Raw genomic sequence first — 17,987 nt, 5'->3', positions numbered from 1 at the left:
ACTAAGGCTAAGACGAAGAGAATAACAGGGACCAAAAGCCAAGAACGAGGATCATTTCAACCAGGCGATCCCTTGCTCGATCGCTCCCTCCCCTACCTCTCACTGTCTCTTTCTCACTGTCCATAAATTCAATATTCAATGTGGAATCATTTCCACGATTGACTCATTCGTCGCTGATTATTATTAACCTCGGCCCATTCCCTCGGACTTTAGAGCGAACCAAGTTTTTCTCGTTCTTTGCTTTCTCATCTTTTCGTCACTGATTGGATCCCACCAACAAGTCTCGTCGGGCAAAAAAAACCTCATCTCCGACCTCCGTCACTATTGCTCCCCTCCCCTCCCACTCCGAACAGGTCGCGGTGCGCCTTCCATGAACCTGTGAGAAGCAACAATTCCACCCTCGTGGAGGTGCGATTACTGTCGGATCGCCACGCGGGCCCTGATCTCCTTGCTGATCGCTGTAGTCTCGTCACTACTTTTACTTTTTTTGCCCCCGCTCGGATACATTCTTGCGCCCTCGTTCGGCCCCCTTGCATGACGCTGCGCCGACCGCCCAATTTCCCTCTGCTCAACCGTTGTGTGTGTTTGCGCCATGGCCTCCACTTCCGCCAGCCCTTTTCACGCCGCGACGGCTGAGAATGCGACCGAGGACGACCCCGCGGCCGCTGCCGACGCATTTTTCTATACCCAGGATGACTCCGACCCCTCGGCCAACGTGCCCGAGATCTCCGCCGACCTCGATGCAGATGATATCGACCCAAAACAAGCCAAGGAGCCTCTGCCGATGCAGAAGAGACGACGAGTGACTCGAGCTTGTGATGAATGTCGTCGAAAAAAGATCAAGTGCGACGGCAAACAACCGTGCACCCATTGCACGGTCTATAGCTATGGTAAGAAGCTTTCGCTCCTCTCCTATCCACCCATCTACCTTTCTACTTGGGAGGGGAGATTCCTATGGGTGTTCTCTGTTCCCTAATTACTCATACGACCTCTGTGTACAGAATGCACTTACGACCAACCCTCCAATCGTCGCCGCAACCCCGCCCCTCAATATGTCGAAGCGCTAGAGAACCGCCTTCACAAGGCCGAAGCTCTCCTTCGCGTTGTACTCCCCGACATTAACCTCGATGACCCTCGATTTGACGTACATGCGACGCAGCAAATGCTGGCGACGGCCAAGCGAGAGAAACTTCCGCAGCAGCCGCAGCAGCCGCCGGAACCCGCGCCCCAGTTTCCACCGTCCCAGTCCCAACCGCACCCTGCGGCCCCCGTTGGTTCTAGACCGGCTGTAGCCGCGGCCGGCCCAGCGGATGCGGCGCCGGAAAATGGAGGGTGTGAGGAATCTTTGTTGGAGTCAATGGTCGATAACTCGGGGTTCTTGGATTTGGATGATCAGGGTCATTGGGATTACCACGGACACACTTCCGGTGTCATCTTTATCCGGCGATTGCGGAAGCAGTTGGGCGCCGCGGACATCTCGGCGCCAACGCTCCGGTCGCGCTCGATCACGCAGCAAATGCTAGACAGTCCCAAATCTGCATCGGAATCACCACAGGACGCGACGTTGCCTCCCACCCATGATCTGCCGCCACGCGATGTCGCACGACGTCTGTGTTACAATGCCTTGGAAGACGGGTGTTCCTTGATGCGATTTGTCCACGAGCCCTCGTTCTTTGCGACCTTCGCACGGGTTTACGACACCCCACCCGAACAGTACTCCAACGAAGAGAATTCGTTTTTACCGCTTCTATATATTGTGATGTCCGTCGGTTGTTTGTTTTCGGATGATAGGGCTGGTCCCCTGGATCTTTCCGGCTACGAGAGTGCGATTGGCCAAGGGTATGTCATTGTCGTGCTTTCCTCTTAAATTCTATCTACTAACATGAAGGTCTAGATTTCAATTCTTCAAAGCCGGTCGCCAGCTCTTGGAAATCACCGACTGTCGCGACCTCACCTCCCTCCAGGCGATCTGCTTTATGGTGCTCTTCCTCCAGTCTTCTGCCAAATTGAGTACATGCTATTCATATGTCGGCATTGCGCTTCGCTCCGCTTTGCGATTGGGACTGCATCGTTCTGCAGTGACGGCCCATTTTAACCCTCTAGAACGAGAGCTGCGCAAGCGCGTTTTCTGGGTCGTCCGGAAGATGGATGTCTACGTGAGCACGATGTTGGGGCTGCCTCAAATGTTGAGCGACGACGACATCGACCAGGAATATCCTGCCTCTATCGATGGGGACTTCATCACACAGGATGGCATCCTGCCCGCGCCTAAGGACTACACGCCGCTTATGGCCGGCGCCAATGCGCACACGCGCCTGTCCACCATCATCCTGAAAGTGGTGAAATATATTTACCCAGTCAAGAATGCCCAACACCGTTCCGAGTCCGACCAGCGCTACGTCGTAAGCCACTCGAAAATCCGGGAGATCGAGCGCGATCTCCAGGCGTGGATGGAAGAGCTGCCTGCAGCGCTTCGACCGGGGACGGAGGTCTCCCCTCAACTAGAGCGGTATGTGCTTCGATTGCTTTTTCTTCACCTGTCACCCACTATAATAGGCTGACATCTTCATTAGGGTACGACAACTATTGCGAATCAGCTATGCGCACGTACAAGTCGTCATGTATCGACCCTTCTTGCATTACGTCTCGAGCGGCTCGCAGGCGCGCGGTGTGGACCGACGCTCATACGCCTGTGCCGCCGCTTGTGTGAGTGTTTCTCGGAACATCGTTCACATCACCACCGGCATGCATAAGCGAGGACTGCTCAACGGGTCCTTCTGGTTCACCATGTACACCACATATTTCGCCATCCTCTCATTGCTCTTCTTTGTGCTTGAAAATCCTGACTCGCCAACGGCGAAGGATGGGGTCCTCAAAGATGCGATGGAAGGCAAAAACACACTTGCCGGGCTGGCGAAGAAGAGTATGGCAGCGGACCGATGCTCACAGAGCCTGAATTCCCTGTTCAAGAATCTGCCGGAATTGTTGAAGAATCGACAGACCACAGCAAACCCGGTCAACTTGAAGCGTCCCGCCCCGGCGAGCGGCAATGAAGTCAACAGCAATACCAACAGCATCTCACCTTTGTTCGAAAAGCAACCGCCTCAACGGTCAAGCACTTTCCCCATTCAATTGCTCAATCGGGGATCCAAAGAAGCCAGCAACACGCCCAAGAGTCTGGACGACAGCGGCTCGGGCCACCGACGCTCGCCGTCAAACGCCCGTCTCAATCATGCCTCGACCTGGTTCGCGTCCACGCCCGAAGCGGCCTCAGAACCCGTGTCGACCCCATCGGACACTTACCCGGTCAGCGAGCCCGTGGGCGCTTCATCCAACACGGCATCACCAATGCCCATGTCAATGCAAATGCGAGACGCATCTGCCACTCAGTATGCCTCACATCCGTTTAACACCAACGCGGGGAATCTGCCCGATCTCATGGGCATCATGTTCCCGTCCGACGATCCTTTCGCCTACCCCACGCAACCCATGTCCACGCTGGAAGATGGTCATTTCCGACAGGATGGTGGTGCTGCATTCGGCGTGAACCCGGCGTCGCAGCAGTCTGGCATCTCGTCTGGTCATGATGGCATGGGGGTGTCGACACCGAACTTGGATAGCTTCACCAACTTCCCCCTCTTCCCCAATGGTACCCCGACGCAGATGCACGCGACACTGCCCACTCGGCTCGCCAACCCGTCGTCACACATCAACCAGTCACGACTGCAGTCGCCCGTCTCGCACGGATCCACGCCAGGGACCACGGGCGAAGCCGTCAACAGCCCGGATCTGGTGTCGCTTCCCAACAACAATTACATGTGGCAGGGCTACAACTTCCAGCCACAGGACTTCCAACAAGGCGTATCCGCACAACCGACTATGCCGTCAGGCCAAGCGCCTGATCTCGGAATGGGTCTCGACGACACCAATTCGCTAGGAATGGGCATCGACCTGGGGATCTCCCTCGACGACATCTTCGGGAACGGCGACGTGACTCGAAGCGGACTGCCGATTGACGATTGGACACAATGGAATCCCAGTGGCTAGAAGAGGAAAAGCGTATACCCTTTTTAATGTGTTTTTGGCTTTGGTTTTGGTTCTTCTATTGGATTTGCTTTATCCTCTTCATCTGTTTATGTTGCAATGTGATGTTCTTTGGCTGCTAATTGTTGCTACGATATTTAATGAAGAAATGGTGTATGGGTATGGTCAACGTGATGAGGCGTTTCATTTTTTTTTCTTCATTATTATTATCATTTATACCATCTAGATGTGAATATGGTTGCTTTTCTAAATGTACATTCCTGTTTTTCTATGGCTTCTAGAGAGAAATGGGTTTTTTATCATCTATACACAAGTTCACAGTGTACAAGGTTATCGTATATCTCTATAATACATCACCACGCCAAATCCAAGTCTCAAATCTAAACCCTCCTCCTCGGCGCCTGGTACCAACTCCAAATATTCAACCCGAACTTCGTCCCTTCTGTCACTGGCTCCGCGGCATGCCACGTCTCGGGATATCCGGAGCCATCCGCCCTCAGATTCTCCCAGAAGATCGCATTCCCCTTGATAGGCTTGAACGTGATCCCTTCTCTCCTCGTCCCCTTCTTCTCTCCACCTTCCTGTCCTTCCTCCCCAGCCACCTCATTATAACCACTCTCATCGCATTCAATAAACTCACACCACCGCGTATCCCTCGGCTTCCTCAATCTCGGGAAATTCGTCCCGCCCCCAGTACATTCAGCTCCAAGATAGACCATAAACGTACTCGCGCGATCACCACCCCGCGCCACAGATCCGGCCCAGTCATAGTGATGTGTGTAGTGTCCTGACGCGTTATATCGTTGGGCCCACATGCGCTCAATATAAAGGTTCGGACGCCAGCCTTGGAACGCGCGCGCGCGCGCCTCAAGACATCGAATTGCGGGCGTGCGGGGGAGGAGGGCGCGGTCGGAGAGACGGCGCGAGGGGTCCACGATTGAGGCGCTGCCGTTGTAGAGGATAGAGGGGGTGTAGTTTGTTTTACTATTTGGTTTAAGTTTAGGGGGTGGTTAGTTGGTTCCTCTGAGTATATGGAAGAAGGGAAATGCGCCGGTGGGTAAGGGATGGAGGAACCAAGGGTACCGGTAGTGCGGTACGTACCTCATCTCGACAATCTCATCTGCTTCCTCCCCCGAGACGAAATTCTCGATGTAGATGACCAATGGATCGCGCGCGAGTAGATGCACCCGGTATTGTTCGGCCTCTGGGGGGCAGGTGACTTCTACGCCGTCGTCGAGGCTGAGGACGGATTCGTCGAGCGTGACGTCCGGGTCATGGTCGGTGGAGTCGAAGTCGAGGGCGGAGGAGGATGCGAAGTCGGAGGGGAAGAGTTGGCGGAGGAGAGGCGCGACGACGAAGATGTAGAGGGGGAGGAGGTAGAAGAAGGAGGAGAAGAGGGTGGAGAGTTTGATCATTTCGGATCATGGGATCATGGGTGTGGTTTATATAGATATAGACATATATAGAGAGATGATAAGGGGGAAGAATATGAATATGGATATGAATACAGGGAAGGGAGGATGTAGGAAGAAGAAAGTATAGATCGGATCGGATCGTCGGATTGATTGATAACTAACGTAATCCACGGTCGAGCCGCGGTTACGACCGAGCCGCGGATTTTCAACGCAGCTACCACTGCTTGAAGCTATTCAACCCACCAACACCTGAATTTGACTAAATAAATACATGAATAAATAGCTATTTACTAGGACAATTTCGAATGGTATGTCCAACTATCCCACAGCCACTGCAGCGTTGCGGAGCTCGTCGACGAGGTACTGGAGTAGATTCCTTAGGTTGCTCATTAGGTTGCGTATCAAGCTGCTGAACACGATTCTGGCCTTCCTGAACAGATAAAAGGATATCATTCCCTAGTAGACAACGTTTCCTTGCCTTCTTATATTTTCGCTCGTTTTCTTCTCGTAAATTCTTGATTTCTTGCTGTAAAAGAAGGTTGGTATGCATAGTCATTTGCACAGCCTTTTCAAGATACTGAATATGAGCAATAGGACTGCTAGAAAGCTTCCGTTTTGAATTAAGGCTGTTCGTAGACTGCGTAATTTCCGATCTAGCTGGCGAGTATTCTGTGGTGTCTGGAAAGCAGAGGAAATTGAGCCTTCAGTTAATTGTGGTGTAGGTGTGCGTGGTTGAAAAGTAAGCTTAGAAAGAACACGCTCTTGATTGAATGGCTTAAGACCTGCCCCTGCAAATCCACCGTAGATATTCGCTGAAGTAAATACTTTAGCGCGGGCGTCTGGATATAAAGATAAAAAGTCCTCTTTATCTATGTGATTGTTGCCGGCAATCATTCGGCTCTCAAGCAGCTTTCCGTACGCGCGTTTAAGCGGGCCAAAAACACCAACATCAAGTGGCTGTAGAAGATGAGAGGCATGTGCAGGCATACAGAGACAGATAATTGCATTCTGCTTGCAGAAATCATCAAATTCAGCAGTTAGATGGCTACTATGGCCATCTAGAATAAGCAACCGCTTAGAACCAGTCATATAGCGTCTGGAGGATGGTTCAAACACCTCTTTCAACCAGCGAAGGCCTATTTCATCTGTTGTCCAGCCATTCTGACTAGTTGCAATCCACCAGTCTTTACCAAGCTTAGGTTCTTGAAACCAGGCAGCTTGTTGATTGCCTGCTTTGAGTATAATGACTGGTGGTATATGCACGCCTTTTGAGCTGATAGTTTCAATGATTGTGACCCATTCACGGTTTCCCTGAATGACTTTGCGTGGTCGCTCACTGCGCTCTACTGCAGTAATCACCTTAGAAGTAGAGCATAGTCCCATAGCAAAACCAGTCTCATCAAAGTTCCAGATATCGTCCTCATGGATACCATGTTCTTGAATAGCTGCTTGTACAGTCTGAAACCAAGGTATTATAACCCTAGGATCTTCCTGTTTTGCGCGTTGATATGTCATTTGTCTTGTATAACTTAAGAGGCGGATGAGTCAGCTGGGATCATATGATCAGGAACTATACGGATCATTAACATTAAGTGTTGAGTTATGGAATCTATATACATGTCTAAAGTTGATATTACAGTTTACCCCGGTGGGGGTGGGTTGGGGTTTTCAGTCTCTCGGTCGGCCAGTTCAGACTCGGTCACTGGCACAGTTTCCACGCGAGGCTCCTTCGCCTGCATTTCATGCTCTTCTCTCTTCGACTCCGGGTCGTAATCCAACGTCAATCGCGTCACCTCGTCCGGACATAGAGACTCCCCTAATCGATACCTTCTGAAATCTTCCTGGAGATACCCTTCCCATTCAGGCAGATCCAATCGAGCTGCTTGTCTGAAATCCCGCATCATTTGGCTATGCGTGACCCACGGCATAAGAGCCCCGATTGATCGAGGGATACGAGGTCCTCGGAAGCGTCCGCGGCGCGTGAAGAAAACCCCGGCCATAACTAGCACATCCATAGAGACGATCACGATGACAATGACCATGGTTGGAATAGACAGGGTCATCTCCCAGTACAACTGGGTTTGAGTCCCGTTCAAAGCGGGCAACGGAGACTCGGTCAAGCGATCAATATACAGTTCTCGCCAGAGTGAAAAGTAGGTGCTGAAGACGGTTGAGTAAACGAACTGCGTCGCATTCATCAAGGTGTCGGCGTTGAATGATGAGAAGTCAGGGTCTACTTCTTCGTAGGCATGCTCAGTCAAGATTCCAGCCCAGTCAAAGTGAGAAAAAGCAGGATGCCGATGGGTTACAGATTGTTGGACAACCTGAGCCAGTGAGTGGTGATATCGCGCGAGGCTCTTGGTGGCGTTGACCATCACGCTCCCGCTTGTGATGGCGCTTCCAGGCACCGGCCTGCGTGCTTGTACTTGTCCATTGAACTGGAAATCAATCTCGAAATCTTGAATGCTGATGTGGGGCTCACAGTGCAATGCTAGTGTGTTCTTTGAACCCCCAGCAGTGCCATTGATCAAATTCCATCGTGCAACGACGACGACGGTGTTCGCTTGGCACTTTCCAGACTCAATTGGCGTCAAGTAACGAATAGACTTGTCATCAAAAGTTGCGTTGTCAACCCCTGCTGGCTGAGGAGCTTCCACGGTACAGTGTTCACTAACAGCATGATCAAAGGGCTGGTAAGTCCAGTATTGTTTGCCAGTGTTGTCTTCTACCCGTAGCTGGTTAGCATTAAGCTCCCGACACGTTAAATTTGCGCCGATTCCACGTGTGGTAGTGGTATAAAATGAACGCATCATTTCTATGTCATTGATTGCCAGAGGGTAGAATGAATAATCAGAAGATGTCCACGGCAGAAGGGGCATAGTCTTGCTCATCGGGACAAAATGAAAGCTATCAAACTCGGGTGCAGAATCTGATATAGAGAACTTCGAGAGGCTGTATAGCTGCGACAGGACCGAGGTAGGATCAACATATTGATTAATTTGCGGTATGAAAAGACTCCCGCTGGTGAGGCTGAGAATTAGATCGATAACACAAGCCAGCGAGACAATTGTCAATAGAGGGGGTCCCTTTCTTGTGCATTTTGCGAACACCTCCAGCGGTGTTCGAGAGGTATAATCCATCAACAGAGTCTGCTTGGCAGTGGCCATACCTCGTTCCAACCGTACCCATGGTTCTAGGGTGCTCAAATGACGGAGGCTAGATGCCAACAGCGCGGTTACCATGGACGCGATTACATTGGGAGCATAGAGCAGTAAAAGCAGGCACATGATATCCCAATTGGAATAACTCGGGCTATCATTATGGAACCCGAACCGCCTTAGTGATAATGAGAAAACGACCAGCATCACGATGAGCAATAGACATTCAATTGCAAAACAAGGTATCATGAGGAAATGTGGAACGGGATCTTGCTGTCGGCGGGCTGCGCGAGCGGAGATGGTCGAAGAACGTCCTTCGGTTGGAACGAAGGTTATCTGCCACCCATGTGGCCCTTCTCGCCATTGGCAATGCAGGTTTCTCGCCCATCCGCGAAGCTGTCGGGTAGTGGCCTTGTGCAGATTTGCATTTGACAAAGCCTCAGCAGTGTCGGGGTGAAATAGGTCGGCAATGATTCGGGATTGTGCCGCAATAGACCCGGGATCACTTTGCAGAAAACTCGCTCGGCGTGGATAAGCGTATACGAGATATAACAGTAGAAGAATAGCTGAACCCAGTATGGATTCTGCGACAAGTGCCGTATGTGATATCACCATGATAGAAACTATCGGTGTCACTTGCTGTGCATCCAACTCAATCGAGCCTGCCATGGGGTCAAACAATCGATTCATCGTGAAAGCAAATGTTTGCTTCCAGAGATTAGCAACATCTCGCTGATACTGCGCCGGATCTGAGATGAAGGTAGCTCTGTGTGGCACTAGTTGATTGGACGCGTTTGTGGCCTGGCTATGCTCTGCCATGATTCCATCAGACAATAGATACATCATCCCCTGCAATTCATCTGCTCTGAAATCCGACATTTCCAATGGTTTAACGGTGTCGGGGTAAACCGTGACCGAATCGATTGAAGAATTGGCGGTGATAGAAACATTGGCAGTCGCATGTTGGTATGTTACCGTGCAGCCAAATGCAGCAGCTTTAGTCGTCGAGATCGATCCGTCATCTCTCACATTCAAGTCAGCTATCAGAGAATAAAAGGCATACTGGTCACAGTGGCTCGCATTGAACACTCTGGAAGTCGAATGTTCCTGGCGGGGCTCCCAATAGCGCAGTTGGAAGGGGTCGGTATCATTCGGGATAGTACTGTCAAGAGCGATGTCGATTTTGCAGCCGTTGGCGGTAGCACTTGGCCCGGATATGAGGGATCCATGGGCCTTGAATGATACCGTCCGATGGCCATCCGAGGTCCTGTTTCCAAAAGAAACGCTCCCCTCGGGGAGCGGGTCAAGTGCTGTATCGACGCATGTTGTGTTGGCCCAGTAGACTGTTTGGTTCAAATACAGCATAGAATTCTCATTCCGATCCTCGCCGGGCATGGCAAAAGGAGGCATCGCGTAGTCGGCAGAGCGAAGCAGTGGCAGGTGGGCGTTCATGGCCGACATGACTGAATGGCCGCGGTGTGGCATCTGACCATGCATCCATGCCGCTTGAGAAGCTCCATCAATCAAGTCAGGCCATATTGTCACAGTCTGGGTGCTGTGCATATCCAAATCGTTCAATATCGTGAGACCGGAACATAGGGCCGGCAGGAACATTCGCAGAACCAAGGACATGATTGACACGCAGAAAACAAGCCAATGGTTGTGGCGTGCCGCGGTAATAGGAGCCAGGATGCCGTATGAGAAATTATAATTGAGGAACAGCACGCTCGCCGGCGTGCCGTTTTGTCTAGCTAATTGCAAATAAGGCTCCAGTCGCATCACATCGTAGGCACAGAAACTCCAGAGTGTGGTAATGATCAGCGCAACAAGAGTTGGCAGGTACTTCGAGCCAGCCATGACAGAGTTGTTGATGTCGGTAAGGTCATTATAGAGTACGATACCCCTATTTTTGTTTGAAAGACATCGCAGGACCTCCATTGTCACCAGCGTCAGCAGCATAAATCCGGCCAGGAACAGGAGAAAGGGCGCCTGCAGCGGTGTAGGCCTCCAGGCCTGCTTTGGGGAACTGGCATGCCGGGTTGGGTTGAGGTTGGATCTGGAGACATCTATGCCAGACTCGCGCCTTAGAACTGAACTGAATTGAGGTGGGCCTTGTGTTATAGGATTTAGCTCACCTTTAGGATGCAGCCGTTTGATCGCCCCGGATAATGGATTTCTGGACATTTGTCCCCTCTTTCATTCACGACGAATGCCTCCGTAGATAATTCCCCAGCAAAGGGCTGACAGAACCCATTGAGCTCGTTGACAGTGGAACAGAAAGCCTTAAAAGCATACGGCTCGATGATGGCGAGAAGGTGTGCGCAGGAGAGTGTGGCTTGAGCTGAGAGGCGCGCCAGAGAATTTGTACGGGCACCAGCCTTGTGGGCCGTTCAAAGGGTTCGGCGTGTGGCTCATCATGGTGAGTGTTTTAGCCTTTTAGGCCAATCGAGACCTTGGTCGGGAAGTGCCAAGGCCCACAGACGGATAACCATCGTGCTAAGTTGGCAGCTAGAGTCTTAGTCTTGATACTTGAGTGCCCTGAAACATTATTAAGCGGCCTTAGGTTGATAGTTGCGAGTCACTCCGGAGTAGTTGACACCGTCGCATATAGACCGGTACATGCTATATTCCGCTCCGTGTGAACTAAAAGCGACTCCGTAGAAAGGATACTCTACGGGGTAGCTTCGTCCACTGGGAGGGTCTCTCAAGAGGATTTCTCTAGCCGAGACGAATCGATGGGTGGTTTTGTCAGACAAAGAAGGTCCACTCAGGCCCACATTGGGCCAATCGAAGAAACTTTGGTGCCTAGGAAGTCCCGCAGTTGTGCAACTGGCAACGAATCGGTCTATGGTCTGGGAGACTAAGACAGGGTGGCTGACAGATGGTCAATAATAATATGGATGATGAGACGCAGGAGATAATTTAAGGAGAAGGATGGGGAAAGATGGAAAGATGCGGAGGACACAGAAAGAGAGAGACTGTCGTGACTGCTTATGTCATGCCCGCTGTACCCTGCTCCGTGAAAAAAAACCGGGTGATTTCAACTCCCCATTTACTTGTGAAGCGGGCATTTGATTTGAATGGATTTTACGGTATCATAAAATATTCCTGGCCCTTTGGTTGACACTTTTCTTTTCGTATTATTTGTTTGTCTATAGTGACACTCGGTCATGGACTATTGACACAACTCCGGGGTAGCCTGTCTCAATTTATATATAACTTCACGGGTCCGAGGAAAGGCTGAGGTCGCTACATGGGTTTGCTACATACCATGCATTTTAAATTAAATAACTAGAGCATCATTAAATAGGCCGTGTTAATCAATACTTAAAAATCAGTCGTTACTCTACTTATCGGGCTTACAAACATCTAAAGCCGCCAACCATGTAGTACGCAGTAGACCAGATAGCAATAGGCCAGACATCAAGGTGCTGCGGAGTATCAAGAGAAGACTTCTAAGTGGTCCGTAGACATGATTTTAAGATCCGGGTTCCGCCTTGGGAGAAACACCGATTGATTGTGGCTTATCTGATTAGAGACCACGCCCATGCAGTGTCAGCATGCGTCGTATGGAATAACTATATCATACAATAAAAGCCACCGCTGGAATTGTTTCTGTGGGCTCGATGACAACATGCCATGCCCTAGTCTTGACCTATTAAGGTCTAATGCATCCATGACAGATCCCAGTCCAAATCCATGATTTCATCAAAACGGATGCCGGACAGCCCCTTAGGATTACGGAGTGCAAGATGTATGCGCCAGGCCAAAAAGAGCAGGGTAGGGCTGCAGAAAGAAAATCGATGGCTTCTATATTTATGTGATGCTGCCTGTGACCCGAGACTTGGGCCGGTCAGCCCTCCACTGCTGCTTCTTTGTCCATCGGGCGACAACTTGCATGTCAACGTTCCAACATGTCAGGAAAATCCGACGAGATTCCAACAGCCAGGCAGTGCGACTTTGACTTTTCGCGTCTGTTCTTTGCAGGAGAAATTCCTTGTCGGCTCATTTAGACGCACGATGTAGGAGAGATTCTGGTGGCCGAAGCGCCTCCTTGCAGACGGAACTCTCGTGCCCTAAAAGCCAAAGTGACGCAGGTCTCAGCGCCGGCCGGTCTTCATGTCACCAAAAACAAGGTAGAGAGCAGAGACGCGGGCTATTCCCTCCTGCCCTTAGACCAATCGCTAAAGCAACGCTAAACCAGGAGGCCGAGGGACCATCCGGGGATGGAATGCCAGCCAACGATGCTATCCGAGGAATCTTCTGCCGAACGAGAACGAGAAACCTTATTCCCATCGTTATTTTATTTCGTCGCCCTCACCTGGAGTTGAGCAGATAGGCAGCAAGATTAGTAACGGACGGCGCCAAGATGCGAGTCTTGTCGCATTAATCATCCTCTTGGCCACCTTCCAAGACTTCTTGTCCTTTGGACGGAGCGGGAGGGTCAGAGGAGGGATGCCAAGAGAGCACCCTTGGTCGATGTCTGAGTAGGAGACCCAGGAGACGAGGAGGTTCGCCTAGACTTCCAGAAGGAAGGCAACTGAAAGATTGGAGATGGAGGGATGCTTGGTTCGGGGTAATTCATTTTCGTCTCGACTTTGGCGACCCCTGGTTGATTACTGGCACGTGAGCCGATCACGTTTGGAACGGCATTGGCTGACTCGGTTGACCTCGTGGTTTTTCTTCTTTTTTATTTTTATTTTTATTTTTTTTTACTTACAATTTTTCTCTCTCTTATTTTTTATTGTCAAGGATATCCAACCCGATGAACAGCCGAAGCGACGGTAATTCGTCGAGGAGGTACACTGTACGGGAGTGAGCGTGAGGGGTGAGTGAGGGAGTGAGAGAGCGAAGACAGGAGGTGTTCTGGGAAGTACCAAGGCAGGGAGGGCATCTACGCGGGGCCCGAGGGTCGCGGCCATCCCGTATCCTTCTGGTTCTGGTACGGTAATTATGATTATTATGAGGTATTATTCGTAAGACGCAGGCGATTACTCGGACGGGCTTAGGGTCCTGGGCATCTGGTCCTCGAGAGGTCCGACTCCACGATCTAATATCGTACTATAATAATCATAATTATTATTGTTAGAATGGTTTTCTTTCTCCAAATACATATATTTTAATGTGAATTGTCTATCCACTGAATGTCATGTCAGAAGCAGAGCAAGACTAGACCGTACAGACTCGGTACCTAGTGTCAAGACTCTAGACGCCACCAGCCCCGCACAGATCTTGGCCCGGTCTTGTCCCTGTCCTCCGCCCGGCTGTGCAAGCGGCCTTTTCTGGGCAAGGCTCGGCTCCGGACGCCCGCAAAGGACAAGAACCCAAGCCTCCCCCTCTTGTGCTTCCAAGACTTCCTCTCTCTTCTCTTCCCCCTTGGCCTCTACTCGTATTCCCATTTAATTCCTCGTCTCCCCCCCTCCCCCCTATTTTAGTGTCTCTGATTGTCTTATTTCTCTCTCGACACCGACTTACTTGTCACTGAGGCATTTTTTAACACGCGTGTGTGTTATATCATTTCCATTATCATCTGTATTCGCTGTCCTTTTCCTGGACTCACCGCGTCTTTTCCATCATTGACCACCCCCCTGGATCGGTCAAAAACAAAACGACGTAGCTACACCTTTTGATTGACTATTTATCTTGTTCGTTGAGGGAGACCCTCGTCCTATCTCTCTTGTCTTGAGTTCTTGACTCTTCCGCCGCGTCCAAGAAAGGGACAAGAAAGATTTTTCTTGGCAATGTCGGAACACCAAGACACAACGGCTGCCTCGACCACGACGGCTCCCACTGCCGCGTCGACCGCGCAGGAGCAACCTGCGACCCAAAGCCCTGTTGTCCAGGTCTCGTCGGCTGCTTCAACGTCGTCGGTGACGGCTACTGCCGCCGCTGCGACCGCGGCCGTCGCCAACCCCCAAGTCAACGGCAATGCTGCTCGCCCCAGCGAAGAACTCTCCTGCCTGTGGAACGGTTGCACCGAAAAGTGCCCAACCCCTGAGTCCCTTTATGTAAGTTATACCCCTGCCTCTGGTTATGGCTATATGTTGTCGCTTGGTTATGCTGTTATGGTGTTTTCGCCCTTCATCTCCGTCGCCACTTGAACACTGCCGCGCGCGCGACCGTGTGTTTTGTTGACACTGTTGACACCTCGCTTCTTGGCATCGCATCGCTGACCTTTTCTCCCACAGGAACATGTCTGCGAGCGTCACGTTGGCCGTAAAAGCACCAACAACCTCAACCTGACGTGCCAATGGGGAAGCTGCCGCACAACGACGGTCAAGCGCGATCACATCACCTCCCACATTCGAGTACATGTACCCCTGAAGCCGCACAAGTGTGACTTCTGTGGGAAGGCCTTCAAGCGCCCTCAAGATTTGAAGAAACATGTCAAGACCCATGCAGATGACTCTGTTCTGGTTCGCTCCCCTGAGCCTGGTGCTCGGAACCCAGATATGATGTTCGGTGGAAACCCGGCGAAAGGTTGGTTTGGTCTCACCCCGTGGATCGCTGTAAATTGCAACTAACTGGTTCCCTTCTAGGCTATGCTGCTGCTGCACACTACTTTGAGCCGGCGCTGAACCCGGTCCCGAGCCAGGGCTATGCTCACGGCGCTCCTCAGTATTACCAGTCGCACCCTCCGCCCCAGCCGGCGAACCCGTCCTATGGAAACGTCTACTATGCTCTGAACCACGGCCACGAGCCGGGTCACGCGTCGTATGAATCCAAGAAACGCGGTTATGATGCCCTGAATGAGTTCTTTGGAGACCTGAAGCGCCGCCAATTTGACCCCAACTCCTACGCTGCCGTGGGTCAGCGTCTGCTCGGCCTCCAGAGCCTGTCTCTTCCCATCCTGAACGGTGGTCCTCTGCCTGAATATCAGCCCATGCCTGCGCCTGTCGCCGTTGCTGGCGGAGGCTACAGCCCTGGCGGTCCTCCGGCTCCCGCGTATCATCTGCCGCCCATGAGTAACGTGCGCACCAAGAACGACTTGATCAACATCGATCAGTTCCTGCAGCAGATGCAGGATACCATCTACGAGAACGATGACAACGTAGCAGCGGCGGGAGTAGCTCAACCGGGCGCTCATTACGTCCATGGCGGTATGAGTTACCGCACGACCAACTCGCCGCCCACTCAGCTGCCCCCTAGCCATGCCACGGCCACCACCTCGGCGGGCCCGGTCATGAACGCGGCAGCAGCAGCCCATTCCCCGTCCACGGGGACTCCGGCCCTGACGCCGCCCTCCAGTGCGCAGTCGTACACTTCGGGTCGGTCGCCCATCTCTCTTCCTTCGGCTCACCGCGTCTCGCCGCCTCACCATGAGGGGGGTTCGAGCATGTACCCACGGTTGCCGTCGGCCACGATGCCCGACACCATGACGGCTGGCTACCCCACCACGTCGAGTGCGGCGCCGCCATCTACGCTGGGCGGCATCTTTGACCACGACGAGCGTCGTCGCTACACCGGTGGCACTTTGCAGCGCGCAAGACCCGACGACCGGCCCGTGGCGGAGCCCATGGATGTGTCTCAGGACAAGGAGGATGGCGAGCGTACCCCGCCCGCCAAGCCTCGTCCCGCGTCTTCGTCCCCCGGGCGCATCTCCGCCAGCCTCATCGACCCGGCTCTGTCGGGTTCGCCCACCGAGGAGGAGGCGACGCTCCGGACGGCGCAGGCCGCTACGGAAGTTGCAGAGCGCTCGGATGTGCAGTGGGTTGAAAAGGTGCGTCTTATCGAGTACCTGCGCAACTACATTGCTTCTCGCCTTGAACGCGGCGAGTACGAGGGACTCCTGCAACAGCAACAACAGCAACAAGAGCAAGAAAGCGGAACCTACTCGCCGGAAACCGGACTGGACGAACGCATGGAAGGAGTTGAGCTTGAGTCTCCGGCAAAGTCGGAGGAGCCGCCCATGAAGTCGGAGACGGGTGGCGACCAGGTGATGTACCCTACATTACGGGGAGTCGACGACGACGGAGATTCGAAGATGCCCAACTGAAGATGAACCATTCTTGGGATTTCTTTCCATTATTAGGTTTCTTTTATTTTCTGTCTTGATAGCCATCATCCGCTCTCTTCACGCCCTCTTACGACTTCGGAGTTCAATTGATTCCAATTCCATTCATCACTCTTCTCTACACCTTGTTTATTCCCCGTCCACTTGACCGTGGCATGCTTAGTTTACCCTTGTCCGTGACAACCATATATCTATGCTTTATATTCTACATTTTCTATCATGCTCTTCCCCCTTTATATTTCGTGTCTCTTTGGTTTTTTATTTTTTATTTTTATTTTTCTTCCCTCCACATTATATCTTCTTTAAGGGAAAGCTGATTTAGGGCTCGAAATGGTGTTTCTATTCCTGTATAAGTGGGGTTTTTTATCATTTTATCTTTCTCTCTACTATATCTTCTAGTTTTTTGTCTTGGAATGGATATTTTTACCTGCTACTCATCCATTGAAAGTAAGACAGCCCTCGAAAACGTAGTTGTAGTGCTGTCGACCCAGTCGTGGACGAATCGACGTTTTCAACGAGTGTTTATTTGGCGACGACCGGATGTTGACGGCGAGTGTTGACGCTGCAACAGTCCGCGATGCTACCGTTCCGTCGGCACTTGTTTGATTATTTACGAGTCCGATGTGATTATTTGGTAATTTGGTTATTTTGCTACCACCGAATGACTGATCGACTCGACGGCGACAGTTGCGGACACATTCCAGGGCTGGACGCTAAACTGAACGCGGTGTGGCATGACGCAAACAGACGCCGGTATGCAGATGGATCAGCGACGTTTCTCACGAGGCGATCCGTGGGATGCTTTTTCCATGGCCCCATCCGGGCACTGCTCTCTACCAATTGGGACTGAATCTGCGTTGGGGGAGAAACTTGGGTCGCATCAATGGAACCCTTCTAGTTGTTCATCCCAGGTGCACCCGAAGGGTTCGTCCACTGTTTATGTCAGAATTGTGCCATCCCCACTGCCTGTTTTCTTTTGTAAATGTATGGATCATAGGTAAGAAATTAGGTGGTCCTGGGCCTTCGAGACAGGGACCGACGACGGGTCTTTTGCATGCGAACAGTTTGGCCCGCCAAATCTCCCTCCTTCCCTCTCTCGGAACCGGTTGTGTTTTCCTTTGGTCTCAAGTTGAGAAAAGGGCAATTCAGGCTCTTGATTCGTCGATTCTCCACTGTCTGTTTACGGCGGCGGGGAACGACATCGTGCTGGGAAGGTTGATCCACTCAGTCGGATGGGAGCTGGTTGCCTTTTTTCCTGTTTCACTTTTCTTGTTCTGTTCCGGTGAAAGGATATTAAAGGCAGCGGGACCAACCAGAGGAATTTGAATATCTTCAGTGAATGGGACAGGGAATGAG

The 17,987-nt window shown here is 51.7% G+C and overlaps 5 protein-coding genes across 5 annotated transcripts; 2 read left to right on the top strand and 3 right to left on the bottom strand.

The window, feature by feature from the left end:
- Nucleotides 1-592: 592 nt before the first annotated feature.
- KD926_007895 (putative C6 transcription factor (Mut3)) lies at nt 593-4,047 on the top strand (the record flags this gene model as incomplete). Its single annotated transcript, XM_053102274.1, has 4 exons — nt 593-890; nt 1,002-1,839; nt 1,895-2,509; nt 2,574-4,047. The coding sequence occupies 4 exons, from the start codon at nt 593-595 to the stop codon at nt 4,045-4,047; spliced, it is 3,225 nt and encodes a 1,074-aa protein (XP_052960461.1).
- Nucleotides 4,048-4,424: 377 nt separating this feature from the next.
- KD926_007894 (oxidoreductase, 2OG-Fe(II) oxygenase family) lies at nt 4,425-5,459 on the bottom strand (the record flags this gene model as incomplete). The annotated part of the gene is made up of 2 exons (XM_053102263.1): nt 4,425-5,028; nt 5,146-5,459. 2 exons carry the CDS (start codon nt 5,457-5,459, stop codon nt 4,425-4,427), a joined length of 918 nt encoding a protein of 305 aa, XP_052960460.1.
- Nucleotides 5,460-6,011: 552 nt separating this feature from the next.
- KD926_007893 (uncharacterized protein) lies at nt 6,012-6,974 on the bottom strand (the record flags this gene model as incomplete). The annotated part of the gene is made up of 1 exon (XM_053102252.1): nt 6,012-6,974. The coding sequence occupies one exon, from the start codon at nt 6,972-6,974 to the stop codon at nt 6,012-6,014; it is 963 nt and encodes a 320-aa protein (XP_052960459.1).
- Nucleotides 6,975-7,099: 125 nt separating this feature from the next.
- KD926_007892 (DUF3433 domain-containing protein) lies at nt 7,100-10,801 on the bottom strand (the record flags this gene model as incomplete). The annotated part of the gene is made up of 1 exon (XM_053102242.1): nt 7,100-10,801. One exon carries the CDS (start codon nt 10,799-10,801, stop codon nt 7,100-7,102), a length of 3,702 nt encoding a protein of 1,233 aa, XP_052960458.1.
- Nucleotides 10,802-14,358: 3,557 nt separating this feature from the next.
- Nucleotides 14,359-16,613, top strand: pacC (putative C2H2 transcription factor PacC; the record flags this gene model as incomplete). Its single annotated transcript, XM_053102231.1, has 3 exons — nt 14,359-14,625; nt 14,806-15,097; nt 15,157-16,613. 3 exons carry the CDS (start codon nt 14,359-14,361, stop codon nt 16,611-16,613), a joined length of 2,016 nt encoding a protein of 671 aa, XP_052960457.1.
- Nucleotides 16,614-17,987: the final 1,374 nt, after the last annotated feature.

The sequence above is a fragment of the Aspergillus affinis genome (genome assembly GCF_023601865.1).
Source record: "Aspergillus affinis strain CMG 70 chromosome Unknown NODE_4_length_623078_cov_86_301200, whole genome shotgun sequence".
Lineage (NCBI taxonomy): Eukaryota > Fungi > Ascomycota > Eurotiomycetes > Eurotiales > Aspergillaceae > Aspergillus > Aspergillus affinis.
Note: the sequence above shows the minus strand (reverse complement) of the source record. Positions and strands in the feature narration are given on the sequence as shown.